Here is a 15,609-nt window from a genome sequence, read left to right as displayed (position 1 = left end):
ATGCTGTCGAGCGGGTTCTGGAAGCGGCGGTCGCTGCGGGTGCCCGACAACCAGCGGACCAAGGCGGCCGAGTTGACGCTACGCGAGTCGCTATATCCCCTAAGCCTCGTCACCATTCTGTTCTTCCTGTGGGGCTTCAGCTACGGCCTCCTCGACACGCTCAACAAGCACTTCCAGAACACCCTCGGCATCACCAAGACGCGCTCGTCCGGGCTGCAGGCCGCCTATTTTGGGTAAATAGCGGGATCTCAAGACTTGGCTACGGTTACTAGGTATTCTTTTGGACCCAAGAGAACGACTAACGACTCTTTCGCCAGGGCGTACCCGCTAGCTTCTCTTGGCCACGCGGCATGGATTCTGAGGCACTATGGCTACCGCGCCGTCTTCATCTGGGGCTTGTTCCTGTACGGCCTCGGCGCCCTGCTCGCCATCCCCTCCATCATGCACCATTCGTTCGCCGGCTTCTGCGTCTGCATCTTCATCATCGGCAACGGCCTAGGCTCGCTCGAAACGGCCGCCAACCCGTATATCACAGGTTCGTCCTCGTTTTCTTCCCCCTTCTTTACTCGAGAAGACGTCTCGGCGCTGACGCGTGAGGTCCGATTTACCGCTTCCTCCCAATAACAGTCTGCGGCCCGCCCAAGTTCTCCGAGATCCGAATCAACGTCGCCCAAGCCTTCAATGGCATTGGCACCGTCGTGGCCCCGGTCCTGGGCTCATACGTCTTCTTCACTTTTGACGACCAGACGGCCCTGCGCAACGTGCAGTGGGTGTATCTGGCCATCGCCTGCTTCGTGTTTCTGCTGGCCGGCGTCTTCTTCCTCTCCGTCATCCCCGAGATTACCGACGCCGACATGGCCTTCCAGGCGGCCGAGACGCACGCCGGCGCCGACGACCGGCCCTTCCACACCCAGTACCGTCTCTTCCACGCCGCCTTTGCCCAGTTCTGCTACACGGGCGCCCAGGTCGCCATCGCGGGCTACTTTATCAACTACGCGACCGAGACGCGGCCCAACACGGACTCGTCGCTCGGCAGCAAGTTCCTGGCGGGGTCCCAGGCCGGATTCGCCGTCGGCCGCTTCGGCGGCGCCGCCATGATGCAGTTCATCAAGCCGCGCAAGGTGTTCGCCCTGTTCATGACCATGTGCATCGTCTTCTCGGCGCCCGCCATCACCCAGCGGGGGAACGCGGGCCTGAGCATGCTCTACCTCGTCATGTTCTTCGAGTCCATCTGCTTCCCCACCATCATAGCGCTGGGCATGCGCGGCCTCGGCCGCCACACCAAGCGCGGCTCCGGCTGGATCGTCGCCGGCGTGCTCGGCGGCGCCTGCGTGCCCCCGCTCATGGGCGCCGCCGCCGACGCCCGCGGCACCGGCTTCTCCATGCTCGTGCCCCTCTGCTTCTTCGTCGCCGCCTGGACCTACGCCCTGGCCGTCAATTTTGCACCCCCCTACCGCAGCGTCGTAGACGCCTTCTCTACCACCGACGTCGGCCTCAGGGAGAAGCAGCGCGAGGACGTCGGGGCGGAGAAGGGGGGAGAAGCAGGGGGCAAAGGAGGGGTAACCGGGCCGGAGGACGCCAGTGAGGACAAGCCGGATGTGGTGAACTCGGAGAAGGTCTGATAGAGTATCCGCTTAGAGAAGAAGGTAGAGAGACTGGGGGGCTACTCTCCCAAAGAGAAGAGAGGGCCATGGTTTTTGATAACGGCATATAACGAACACCCGGACGAACAGGAACAGGCATTGAAAGTAATCTGAAAGCCTTTTTCAATTGTGTTGGTCCTAGTACTACGACGCTACGGTATCCGTAGTAGCACACCTCTCAGAACCGGATGATGGGTTTGATAACCTGGGTGTGTCAGCAGTCGAGTGGGCACGGGGCTATAGCAAGCCTCTCTCTCTTACCGTTCCGTCCTTCATGTCCGAGATGGCCTTTTTGAGATCAGCCACAGGATATACCTTACTGATCCTCTCCACCGGAAACTTCCCTCGCTTATGGAGGTCGATAAGTTCGGGAATGAACTGTTGGCCGTTAGACTAGTCCGACGAGGGCTGTTTTTGGGTGGCGGTGGGAAAGAAGGGGAGACTGGGTGGCGGGGATATATTATCAAACCTTTGGGGGATGCGAATCTCCTTCGGCAACGCCGATCCACGTCTTCTTGTTGGCGAAAAAGGCCCCGACGTCCACGCTGATCCTTGCTTCCATGGGCGTAGCGCCGATCGATGCCGCGGTCCCGCCGTACGCCAGGCAGTCCAGCATCTTCTCGACAACCGACGGCACACCCGTGGTATCGATGGCAAAGTCCACCCCCCTCCCGCCAGTCAGGCGTCGGATCTCGTCCACGACTGTGCCCTTCTGGAGCGCGGCCGTGTTGATGGCGTCGGTCGCCCCCATCTCTTTGGCCAGCTCCAGTTTCCGCTCCACAAGGTCGACGGCAATGACCTGCTTGACCGAGACGGCCGCGGCAGCCATGATTGCGGCGAAGCCGACGCTCCCCGCGCCGAATACGGCCACCGTCTGGTCCGGCCGCGGCCGCATAATGTTGAGGATGGTGCCCGCCCCGGTCTGGTAGCCGCAGCCCATGGGCGCATAAATGGCCAGGGTATCCTCCTCCTCCTCCTCTTCTTCTTCTTCCTTCGGGAACGGATACCGGACGACGCAGTGCTCGTGGACGGCCGAAAAGCGCGAGAAGGAGGACTGCCCGAAGAACTGGCTCCGCACCGGCCGGCCGTCGTCCCGCAGCGCCGCCGGCGTGGTCCCGTCGGGCCGCCGGAGCCCCGTCAAGTTGAGCCGCGCAAAGTCGGCGCACCGGCTGAACTGCTCCTCCCGGCAAGGCGTGCACTCGCCGCAGGCGGTGAATGAGAGAAGAACGCGGTCCCCGACGCGCAGCGTCTTGTCCTTGACCTCCGAGCCGATCGCCCGGATGATGCCCGCCCCCTCGTGCCCGGGAATCGCGGGGAACTCGACGAGCGGCCCGGCGGCGCCCGACTGGAGCCAGATGTCCTGCAAGTGAGATGGACTGGTTAGCTGTTTTCTAATAATAATTAATCTGTATTCTTTTTTTCTCTTCGTTTTGCCCTTTTGCCCTCTTTCAGGGTTAATAATTAAAGCGTATTTTCCCCCCTTTTTTCTGTTCTCTTCTTTCCTCGAGAGGAACACGTACTGTGTGGCAGATGCCCGAGTACTTGATCTCCACCAGCAGCTCGTCCGGCCGCAGATCCTGGATCACGATTGGTGTCATGGCGAAGTCGGCCCCCGGTGCATGCACCACGAGAGCTTCCGTCTCGAGCGGTAGTTGCATCTTGAGTGTGCTTTGCCCCGTATCAGGACCGCGCGTAGAAGAAGAAGAAGAGCTGGGGAGGAAAGCAGATGCCAGGTAAGGCATTCATCAAGTCTCAGTTTGCTTTTAATATTTAAGCAAAAGCACGGGGAGAGATCTCCACTTCGGTTACGAAGTCGAACATCCCGGAGCTGGAAGTCGTTCTCCGTGTTAGTTCAAGAAGCAACACTCTCCTCACCCCAGCCCATGTCCCCCTTGTCCCAAGTCTTGGCTTTTCCGCACATACATAGCCTGTATAGAGCAGGCTATTTTACCCCTTTCAGTCACATGGTTGCGCTGTTTAAGCCGACATTCAGAACTTATTAGTTACACTGCTACCCCACAATCATCCTACGAGTAGAGTTTTCCGAAACCCCTAAACAGAGGCAGCCACAGATAGCTATGCTGTATTATTAGCAACCTGAGACAATAGGCTCATTGGCTATTCACTTTTCGATTCCGATACCATGTGGCTGCCCTTAGCGTTTCGTCCTTCCCCCCTATATGCTTGTGAATGAGCAACGGATGCTGTATTATTCAGTGTGCCGAACGCAGTGATAAGCTTCCGGGAGCGCTGAAAGCAGTCTACAGTAGGTGGCTATACGAAGGAAAAAGTGCCTTGTTAAAACTATCTACAAAGGAGACAAAAACGACTAATATTTATAGATAAAGGAACTAGCTAATGCGTTAAACAGCCTTATACAGCTGTGGCATATATGTGGCTAATACCCTTAGAAGCTCTATAGCTTCTGACACACCCCCTAGTTAAAGGCGATAGTCGTTTAACTACGCTTTGTAGTAATACTGTTCTTAGTATTATATCCTTTGTTACTCTTACCTTGATAGCTCCTTCAGGGGCCTGCCTTCTATATTTAGAAGTCTAAAAGAGTTAAGTATAGTAGAGCGATTCCTTTGAAGCTATAGATCAAATATAGCTATTATAACTATAGTAATAATAGTATCTTTAGTTTTAATTATAGTAATAATAATAGGATAATGCCTTTTATACTTAAATTAATGGATGACTTGTTAGGTACGCCTGTTACGAATATTATAACTATTAGTAGGTCGACTCTTACTCCTATAACGCCTCGAAAGCGTAAGCGTACTAAAGCTTCTATATTGTAAGTATTCTAGTCGTGTTAAGATCGTTTAAGCTGACTAAATATAGTAATATCAAAGCTAGCGAGCTTTGTAAGGTGCCCTATAGAATGTATATATGGTCGGCTCTAGTAGGACGTTCTTTCGGCAAATGTCATAATCATTCTAGTACTAGCTCCTACTATTACTATTATATCTATGGTTCTTATAAGTATAAAGATATATATACTAATTGCCTATATATCTAATAGCTCTTGTAATACTTATATTAACTATAATAGTAGTCCTACTTCTTATATTAGGTTAATAAAGGATTTGACAAAGGCTCTACTAGATAGAGCTAAGGCTTTTATAAGTCCCTAGATCCTAAACCTTTACCCCTAATACGTAGGCAAATCGCTAATAATTACATGTAGGATCTTAAGAAGTTATATATAGTTCTTTAGAATGACCTTAAACGTGCTAGTATAGATAATATAGAGGAGTATAAGCTTAATGAGGCTGAACTTGCACGTTTTACAAAGATTACCTACTCTATATATAATATCTTCTACTAGTTAGGTAAGATTAAGGAGGGTTATAATGCTTACGTTAGCACGTCCAATAACGCGTTAGGCGCTACGTCGTCACCTAGCTAGGATAAAGGTAAGGGTAAAGCTATTAATCCTAGTAACGGCTAATAGTAGTAGATAGGGAGTATTAGGTAGCATTTTATTTCGCGAATTTGACTTATTTTCTACCCCCTGATTATATAAGCCTATAACTAACATTTTAAAGATTAAAGAGAGCCTTTTAACGCTTAAAGGCTTATTGGCTAAGTCATTTAGTAAGCCTATCTACTAATATCTAACTAGTTAGTAGATATATAGCTTTAAACGTTCGTTTTGCTACTTCCTAGTATAACTATATATTATAGATATCTATATACTATAGGCAAGTATTAATACGTTTATTCTTAGCCATTACTAGTCTTATTATTTACTAATTGTCGTAGTAGATGTTCTAGGGTTCCCTAGGCTTAAGATAAATATCTATAAATAGCCTTTTAAGCGCTATAGCCTCTCTTACTATAAGGGAGAGTATTAGAAGTTTTACTTTAGTGCTTAACGTTATAATAGTATTCTAGTATAACGCCTTCTACGTAATAGGACCTCCGAATAGGAAGAAGATATATCTCTACGACGAATACTACATATCTAGATCATCTACGTACAAAGCGTCCCTAGCGATTACAAGCGTCGGACTTTCTAGCACTCGCTTACCTCTATACTAGATTGACAGGTAAGAGGTCCTAAATAGATATCTTACTACTTGCCGCGCCTCTAACAAGTAGTCTAGTCCTAGGTTAGTCAGGTATCGAGAGAGTACTAAACAGATATATACAACGTCTAGATGTAGTATAACTATATAGTATAGGATTAATCTAACGAGCTCCTAATACTCTTTGATCTATATACTAGTAATACTCCCTTCGAACTTCTTAAGCTCTTTATAGCTTAAGGGAGTTAGCTTATATATACTAGGTATATCTAGCCTATATCTTCTTACTACCTTTCTAATATATTAGTTATAGACTAACTATATCTTATATATAGGTTAGTCTCAAATCACCCTAATACTAAGGAACTAACCGACATTACCCTACTTATAGACGTCATATCAAGCTTTGATTCCTTCTATTACCTGCTTAGCTATTATAGTATTACTTTTATAGAAGAAAACTAAGAAGTTATTAATATAGAAGATCAGGATAACTTGTTTATTATAGCTTAGGAAAAGATACTTCTCTTCGCCTAAAGGTTCTATACCTAGATCTAATAGCATTTTATAGAACTCCTTATACTATAAGAGTAGCAAATCTCTTAAGCTATATAGAGCTCTTTATAACTCTATATATTTCCCTAGCTACTTAAATGCTTCTAGTAATTTGTAGATAATAGGATTATCTTCTGGTCGTTTAGTATTAAGGAACGCTTACGCTATATCGAACTACTTGACTTCTAAGTCAAAGTATATAGCGATTACTATTATTATATAGAACGACTACGCCGCTAGAGTAGCTATATACGTACTTTTTACTAAGCTAATATCTTATAGATCTCCTTATATATAGATCCTTGCCTTGTATTTCTCTAAGAAACCGTCCTTGTCAAACTTATATATAAAGACCTATTTTAAAGGGATAGGTCGCGCTTTTGCCTACTTACGTAGTACGACCTTTTACATTCCCCTGCTCTCTAAGTTATATATCTCCTTATAAGCTATATCTTTAAACTATTATTCTAACAGGTAATTATATAGGTCTCGCTAGTTATTAGGAATACAAATAAGATTATTAATATACTAATATAACTTATTTAGAGCTGCTCTAAGGTATATAATATCCTTCTATTATATAGTAGTAGCAAATACCATATATATCGTTTAAAAGCTCTAGTCTCCTAGGTAAGCTTCCTATTAATTAGGTAAACTTTCTTCCTCTATACCCTCTAACTGCCCTTGCCTCCTATAATTATACTTACTATCTATACTTAAAAAAGGGGAAGGGGAGGACGCTTCTCTTACATCTCTGCGAAAACCCTACCAAAACACGCGAAACTACCATCGCTAGAAAGCTCTCGAAAAACGCTACCTAACGGTACCACTTTCAACCGTGCGTAGGCTGTTGCGGCTACACAACAGGCATTGCGAGCGTGGAAGCCGGACCCGACCGCATTCCGACCGCTTCTCGTACGCCCGTCAAAATTTTCACCGCATAGACCACCTAGAGCCCTTGAACGCCCCTGAACGTAACGTCGATTTAAAGCCTACTGCCAAGCCACTAAGTAGGGAGGCCTATAGCTTTGAACTAAACAAAGGGGGGCCTATTATAGGCCTACCCTACCCTAGATATTAAGGAGCTAAGGGGTCCTATTACGTAACTAGTTGACCTCGTACTAAGCCCTAAATAGGGTAAGGCGTAGGACCTTATTAATAGGCTCTTATAGGGCCTTATAACTACTATTATAGGCCTAGTCCCGAACCTATAGGAACTCGTGGCCAAGGAAGTCAAAAAGGGGCTTAAAGAAGCCTTTAAGGCTACCCCCCGCCCTACCTAGGCATAGGTAGCTGTAGGGCCGTAATAAGGGGTAATAGCCCCCTAAGGAGGCTTACCGTCGGCCAAAGTAATACCGTTATAGGCCTTATAGGAGGTCACGATATGAAATACGAGCCTATAGGAGGACCTTAAAGCCCGGACCCTAGCCGAGATAGTCTAAGCAATTAATAGGGCTTCTAGCCGCTAGGGAGCCGTTATAGCTAGGAAGCTCCTAAGCGGGGATATAGTAGTAGTCTTTGAAGATAAGGCTACTAAGGATTAGTATTTGGCTAATAAGCGATAGGTAGCTATAGCCTTTAGAGAGGAGGCTAGGGAGGTCGGTAGGGCCTATATAGTCCTAGCTAATGGAGTCCGGAAGGAGGAGCTATAGGGGGTTAGCAAACAAGACTTTAAGGGGGCTATAGGCCTATACTCGATCGAAACGGTCAAGTTCCGGCTGCTAAAGAGCCTATAAAGAAAGTAGGCTATAGTACTCTTAGGCTTATAGGACCTCGAAGAAGCCTAGAAAGCCTGTAACAAGGGCGTAGTCTAGGATGCCTAGGTACTAGACTACGAGCCCTACTAGGATGCTCTAAAGCTAAGGTAGTATTATAAGTATTAGAGCTTCGGCTACACCTAGCGGTATTACTAGCGGCTAGCCCGTTATAGCCGGTACGGTATAAAGGCCTATAGGGAGGGAGGGAAGACTAGGGAGGCCTAGTATCCTACCTACTCTAACTAACTCCCTTATAGATATATAGCCTGTAGGGGCCCCTATATAGCTTAGTATAGGGGCTGCCTAAAGAAAGTCAAAGCCTAGGAACGGGCTAAGGAGGCCTACTAGTATAGACCCTAAACCTTCTAACCACTAGAGCAACTATATTAGAAAGTAGCCTTCGAGTTTAATAACTAACTAGAAAACGACGACCACTACCAAACCGGGGCTAAGCGCCCCTATAGGAGGCCTACCCTAGCCTAGCAGGCGGCTAGGGGTGCCCTATTCGACGCCTAACAGACCTATATTTCCTTTCTATAGCTCAGAACCCCCTCCTTTTTGTAACTAGCCAGGGGGGTAATAGCTATAAAGCCTACTACTATACCTTTAGCCTCTACCCTAGCTACCTTAGATATCAATTTAGATCCTTTAATGGAATACCTAAGGTAATAAACAGGCCCTTAAGGTCCTATTAGAAGAGGCTAAATACGACCTACTATTATAGGCCCAGGCTACACCCAGGCTAGACAATGCCCAGGCTTTACCTAGGCACGGAACAGACCTACCCTACCCTACTTACCCACGCCCCACAGGTCCGTAAATCGTTCGTTACTCGTTCGTAACTCGTCCGGTAGACACGCGGCCAAGGCCTAGTTAGGGCCTAACCTAGAGCCTAACCGGGCCCTACCTAGGTCATAACGCACACACTCAAAAGGCGCCCCTCTATATAACTCTTATATTCTTTCTCTTTTTCCTCCCTAAGGTAGTCAAATAAAATATTATACACTTATCTATAGTTACTATAAGGCCAGTATATTACATTTTAACTACCTTCCTACTAGTAGTAACTCCCTAAGGGAGTTATCGATAACGTAGTTATATCAGATTTAATAGTATATAGGCCCTCAGGCTTAGTGGAATTATAGGAGCTTATCTACTCCCTTTAAGCAGTAATAGAACAGCAGAATACGACGATCGACACTCTCCGAGCATCCTAAACCTAACCTATCCTAACCCCTAAGTCGGCTAGGGTGCCCCTTGAAGCTTAGCGGCCGTAGCGGAAGCGTCCCCTAACTAGACAACCTTTTGATAGCAAAAAGGAACTCTTTATAGTATAGAAGAGTATGATAGAATATGTCCTTGTGGCTAATAGAGATTTTATTAGCTCTAATCACGACTAATAGGTCTTTATCTAGGGAAACCTCACGTGCTAGGTATAGACTTAGGTTATAGCCTACTATAAATCTACGGGCCTAAAAGTTAGGTATAACCTGACCAAGTTCCTCTAATATCTCGAGAGTATCTTCTCCGACCCCTATAAGAAGATGGTAGCCCTGTCGGAACTAGAATTCCTTCGATAGAGAGACAACGAACCGTTTACCGCCTTTATTATTCGGTTTAAGGCCAAGCTATCGAAGGCAGGCGGTCTCCTCTAGAGCGACGAGCTATGCCTAATCAAATTATAATAATGCCTCTCTTTAAAACTTAAATATACGGCGGTCGGACGAGGAATTCCCTAGGATAATTACGTAATAGCGGTCAAGAAATACTATAAGATTACTATAGATCTCGAGGCTCTTTGGCTTAGTAATAAGTATTAGCAGATATAGGGGTAGTAGGCGGTACCTAAACCGTAGAGAGAGAAGGATGTAGAAGGAGATATACCGATAACCGGAATTAACTTATTACGTACTAACCTATAGAGGAAGGGACCTAACAAGGATAGGGTAGGAAAATATAGAGGTAATATCCTATAGGCGAAATAGGTTAGTCTAGAAGTACGTATAGCCTAATAGGTAGCTAGAGTATATATCTAGTATAGGTAGAAGGGTCATTTTATTACTAAGTGTTACTTTACCCTTACTTTAAAGCTAATATAGTAGAACTAGCTTAGAACCGATATTAATGCCTTAGAGGCTAAGGATTGGAAGGAAGACGACGACCTATCTAATAAAGAAGATAGCAAGCAGGGAAAAGAGTAGCCCCCGAGCAAAGCCTTATAAGGGGGCTAGAAGACTACGACTACTTAGAAGATAAGTTTATAGAGATTAGTAAAAGAATAGATAGACCTCCTTTTCTTATTCTAATCTTCTTTAACTCTACCGGCTTTATAAACGCTTAGGTGGATAGTAGATATTCTAGCTATAGTATTATTAGCAAGAGAATATACTAGAAGCTTAGAATTAAGTAGATTAGTTTGCCTACCACACGTACCCTTAGGACTATAACTAGGCTATAACGAGACCAGAAGATTACTTGGATAGCCTACATTACGATAGATATTAATGGCTAGGAGAGTTAGGCTACGTTTTACATAGTCCTAGGACTTATATATAATGTTATACTAGGTCTTCTATAGATAGAACACCAAGAGGTCAAACTAGATATATATATAGGTATTCTCAAAATCGAGATATAATTAGGGTTACTTATCTATAAGATCTCTTTATAGTCAAGATAGATAGGAATCTCCCAAATTATAGGTATAATCTTTATAGGTATAGTTCGGAAGGTATAAAAGAAGAAGACTTCCAACACCTTCCTAGTTACTAGTATCTAGGAAATGACAACTATCCTAGAATCAAGATACCAATTTAACGGAGAAAGTATGGGGAATAAGGGTACCTAACGAGGGCCTAGTATAGAGTTAAAGGTCACCTTACTAGACGAACTTCGCGACTTTACCGACCTCTTTAATAAGGAGAAAGCTAGCGGACTTCCCCTATATCACAGTATAGCCGATCATTATATCAAATTAAAGGAGGGCCTAGACGGAAAGATCCCTAAACTCCCTTAGGGGCCTCTCTATAATATACCATAGGATCATTTATTAGAAGTCCGAAAGCAAGTCATTAACTTACTAGATAAGGGATAGATCCGAGCTAGCTCCTCTTTAGCTACTGCCCCTGTCCTCTTAGTAAAGAAAGCAGACAGAGGTTAGAGGTTCTATATCGACTATCAAGCGCTAAATAAAATCATAAAGCAAGATCGATACCCCTTCCTACTTATTAAGGAAACGCTTTACTCCCTAGCCGGAGCTAAGTAGTTTATAAAGTTAGATATCTAGGCGGCCTTCCACCGTATCCAGATCGCAGAGGGCTATAAATACTTAATAGCATTCTAGATCTGGTTTAGCCTCTTCAAGTAGCTTATCTATCCCTTTAGACTTATAGGCATACCTATAACCTTCTAACGATATATTAATAATGCTCTTAGCCTAATACTTAGAGACTTTATAATGATATACCTCGATAATATCTTAGTTTATACTTTAGGTAGTAGGAAAGATTATATAAGGTAAGTAAAGAATATACTCTAAAGGTTATAGAAAGCAGGACTTATACTAAACCTTAAGAAGTACGCGTTTACTATGAAAAAAGTTAAGTACCTTGGCTATATTGTAGAGGCAGGGGCCTAGGTCTGTCTAGACCTTGAAAAGCTAGCCGCTATCTATAAGTAGGGGGTACTATAGAAGGTTCAGGGAGTACAAAGCTTCCTAGGGTTTACTAATTTCTACCGAGACTTTATCCCTAACTTTTCCAGGCTAATAGAACCCTTAACGTAGTTAACCTATAAGAATATCCTATTCTAGTAAGGGACTAAGGAACAGAAGGCCTTTAACGCCCTTAAGACGGCCTTTATATCAGAACCTGTCCTTACGTAATAGGACCCCAAACGGGAGACGATACTCGAGGCAGATTGCTCTAGGACAGTACTAGGAAGATGCCTATCCTAGTAAGGAGAAGACAGGGTCCTATACCCTATAGCCTACTACTCTACGAAACTAACCCCGGCTAAATAGAACTATATAATCTATAATAAGGAGTTACTTACGATTATCTCGTACCTAAAGGCCTAGTTAGCCAAGCTTTATAGTATTATAGCTCCCTTTTAGATCTTAACTAACTATAAAAACCTCGAATACTTTTCCTAGCCTTGTTTAATTAGTAAGTAGCAAGCTCGATAGGCTAAGATACTCTCCCTCTTTAACTTTAAGCTCTGTTACCGACCTAGGTCGTAAGCGTCCTGCCTAGATGCCCTGTCCCATCGCGAACAAGACTTTCCTAAAGATATATAGTATATAGTACAACTTCTCCCTACTATCTAGATAGACACGATAGATTCCTCGACGTTATTTAAAGCATCCTACCTACCAAAGGGAAGTACTATTTTTACAGACAAATAGCTAGTAGCCTTATAGGATAAGGGAGTTGTTAAGGACAAACATTATATATACTATCACGGAAATATACATACAGATGCCGCCTAAGCCACTGGCACAAACGGGCCAATTAAGCCGAAGGAATGATAGACCAATTAGGATAGGATCACACTTGGTAAGAAATGATCCTAGCAAAGGATCACTAGCTCACGACATAAGCTAGGTAAGCCAGTATAAAGGATCACCATAACTACTAATAATCCTAGGATTATATATATATATAGATAATCACTCGTTACAATGGACTCTAAGAGTTCACCAGTAAGAGTAACCTACAATCACAGTACTTATACCAAACATCGTTAACTACTATAAGAGATAACTCTAGTATTGTTATAAACCCTTTAGCTTTACCAAATCCTTTAGACGACCTATACGCTTATCCCGCTTCACCTACCTTCGTCTAAACCCTTTCAGAAGAAGTCTAAGTTAGGTTCGTCACACGTTGCTATTACTCCCTTTGTTCTGTCATGGTTTAGAATAGAGGTAACTTCGACCTCGACATCGATATAGCTACTAATGTTACGGCCGAACAGCTGCTTGCCTAGCTTAGTCAACTCTATTAGTAAATCTAGGAGTTAGACTAGAGAGATAAGACTGCTTAAGCTCGAATCAAGGAACTCGAGAACGGTGAAAAGCACTCGTAGAAACTGGTTAACGAGGCCTATACCAAAATCAAGGCACTCGAGGGTGCTAAAGCGAGCCGTATCAAGATCGAACTACCTAGCAAATATAGAGGAACTAAGGAGGATCTTGTAGGATTCCTAATAAACCTCTAATCTTACTTCTGGCTTAATAATAACAAGTTTCCAGATAATAAAGCTAAAGTCTTCTATATAGTTATAAGACTAAAGGGTAAGGTACTTAGATAGTTTAAGCCTATATAGAATGACTATCTTACTAAGGAAGACGAAGATAACTAAGACGTATTTATATAAGTAGTCTTTCGATCCTATGACCGTTTCGAAGAAGAGCTTTAGAAGGTTTTTAATAATAAAGACGAGAAGATTTATATATAAGAAAGACTTACTAATCTCTAATAGACTAAATTAGTAGCCTCTTATGCTATATAATTTAGATAGGATATACTTAAATCTTAGCTTAATGATAAGGTATTGATATAACTATTCTATAATAGCTTAAAGAAAAAGGTTAAAGATAAGCTATATAAGTATAATCGGCCCAAGACTCTAGATAAATATATTATATAAGCTATTAGAATTAATAATTAACTCTATATATAGGAGTAGTAGAAACGAGGCCAAATAAACGGAACCACAATTAAGGCTAATAATAAGAAAAAGCAAGCATATATTAGTACCTTATATAGGACGTACCCTAGAGCTATAGATATAGATATAGTATAGAAGCAAGACTAGAAGAAGACAACTAAAGACAAGTCTAATATTACCTACTATAACTATAGAAAGAAAGGGCACTATAAGCGAGAATGTCGAAGCCCGAAGAAAGAGTAGAAGACAGTCCCTAGAAAGGAAATTACGGTTATCGACAAAACTACTAAGGACGTTATCAAAGTAGCGGCTACAAGCTACAAAGATAGGAGTAGTAATATAGATAGTCTTAGATATAACGGCAATAGTAAAGACGAACAAGCACCGTACTCTAAACTAGTCACTATAGACCTAGAGATAGGTCTTGCTAAATAGGATATGGCAGGAGAGTATATACTGCCAATTTCAATTCTCCTAGCCTTGAGGTAGTAGGGTTTTACAGTTATATAGAGGCAGGACGGATTGTAGATAACCAATACCTAAGGAATTAAAAGACCTAGACCTAATATTCTATTCCTCTAGGAACGAATTAAATAGTACTATAATAAAATTTTCCGACTTAATATGGAACTATATAAATAGGATAAGCACTTAACTTGACTTGCCTAATAGAGCGATAAGATAAGGGACGAGATAAGGGAACTCTAACGTATCGTAGAAACTATTAAAGGAGAACAGCCTATAATATATAATAGGCCTAATAGCTATACTAAGTATTTTAATGACTAGTAACTTAGTAATGACATATAGAACCTAGAGTACTAGTTTATACACGCGAACCGTAGAAAAGACGAACGTACGTAGGAAAGCTACTAGAAGAAATATTCCTACCTTAGCGTTAGGGTACCTATAGTCTATATATAGTAGGAAGGATTTAGGAAAGAATTCTAATACCTCTTAGATAACGCTATATAACTATACCCTTGACACGAGGCATACGCGTAAGTGCCCTAGTTCTAATGTATAGTATACGAATGTCGATATTACTTCCGCGATAAATTCGAAAACAATTACTAGCCAACCTGATAAGGAAATGAGGATAGAAGCCTCCGCCCTATAGAATAGGTCTATAATATAAGAAACAGAGCAGCCGAATTGCTCTAGAAGATTAAAGCCTACGATCTAAAAGGCATTACGATAGTTTTAAGACGAGCCTAGCCTAGGTACTATGGAACGGGACGAGACATATAGGACTTGTACTAGAGTAACGACTACCTCTATCACACAGACAAAAAGAAATCGCGAATTCGGGAGCTTTAGATAAAGCTATAATATACATGATAAGAAGTAGAACAGACTTAATAGTAGGAAGCCGTAAGCACTTAATGGCTTACGGAAATAAGTACGATTGACAAAGCTACTATTAGCCGAATGACTAAAGAGGTTAACATTAACCTAGGAAACAGGTTAGGACCCTTTAAGGGGCCTAGGAACTATTAATGCCTATATAGTAGCGAGTAGTAGTATAGTATAGGAGGAACTAGCATAAGAGACTACTATATCGAGACCTCCTAGCAGAAATATAGGAAATCACTATAATCTTTAGACGATAGCGGTAAGATAAGCGATTATAGATAATAGCATAATGGAAATAGCATAAAATGCTCGTACTAGTAGATAGTAGAGTAGAGATAAACCTAATTTTACCGACACTTATAAATTAGCTATAGATACCCTAGAGAATAAAGCAGAAGTATAATATAGTCAAAAGGCTATTTCTAATATAATAGGTATATAGGGAGACTAAACCGATTAACATTATTATAGTAGGAAAGACTATAGTAGTTATATTTAATATTATAGATATAGGTAATAACAAAGATATAATATCAAGGTTATTATAGTATAAAGATTACAACCTAGATATTAGCTAGAAGAATAGTA

At 43.0% G+C, this 15,609-nt stretch overlaps 2 protein-coding genes across 2 annotated transcripts; one reads left to right on the top strand and one right to left on the bottom strand.

Moving 5' to 3' along the window:
• MYCTH_102977 (uncharacterized protein) lies at window positions 1–1,622 on the top strand (the record flags this gene model as incomplete). The annotated part of the gene is made up of 3 exons (XM_003663702.1): window positions 1–233; window positions 318–535; window positions 628–1,622. The coding sequence occupies 3 exons, from the start codon at window positions 1–3 to the stop codon at window positions 1,620–1,622; spliced, it is 1,446 nt and encodes a 481-aa protein (XP_003663750.1).
• A 242-nt stretch (window positions 1,623–1,864) lies between these two features.
• Window positions 1,865–3,424, bottom strand: MYCTH_2305870 (uncharacterized protein). Its single transcript, XM_003663701.1, has 2 exons — window positions 3,164–3,424; window positions 1,865–3,003 (listed from the first exon to the last, which is right to left on the bottom strand). Exons 1-2 carry the CDS (start codon window positions 3,299–3,301, stop codon window positions 2,107–2,109), a joined length of 1,035 nt encoding a protein of 344 aa, XP_003663749.1. The 5' UTR covers window positions 3,302–3,424; the 3' UTR covers window positions 1,865–2,106.
• Between the last annotated feature and the right edge of the window lie 12,185 nt (window positions 3,425–15,609).

Source organism: Thermothelomyces thermophilus, chromosome 4, assembly GCF_000226095.1.
Source record: "Thermothelomyces thermophilus ATCC 42464 chromosome 4, complete sequence".
NCBI lineage: Eukaryota > Fungi > Ascomycota > Sordariomycetes > Sordariales > Chaetomiaceae > Thermothelomyces > Thermothelomyces thermophilus.
Note: the sequence above shows the minus strand (reverse complement) of the source record. Positions and strands in the feature narration are given on the sequence as shown.

Bases quoted from the DNA above. Each gene is read 5' to 3' on its own strand.
- MYCTH_2305870 (XM_003663701.1), bottom strand. From the start codon at position 3,301: ATGCAACTACCGCTCGAGACGGAAGCTCTCGTGGTGCATGCACCGGGG. The intron at 3,004-3,163 runs GTACGTGTTCCT...TCTCACTTGCAG, and splicing joins ACTCGGGCATCTGCCACACA to GACATCTGGCTCCAGTCGGG.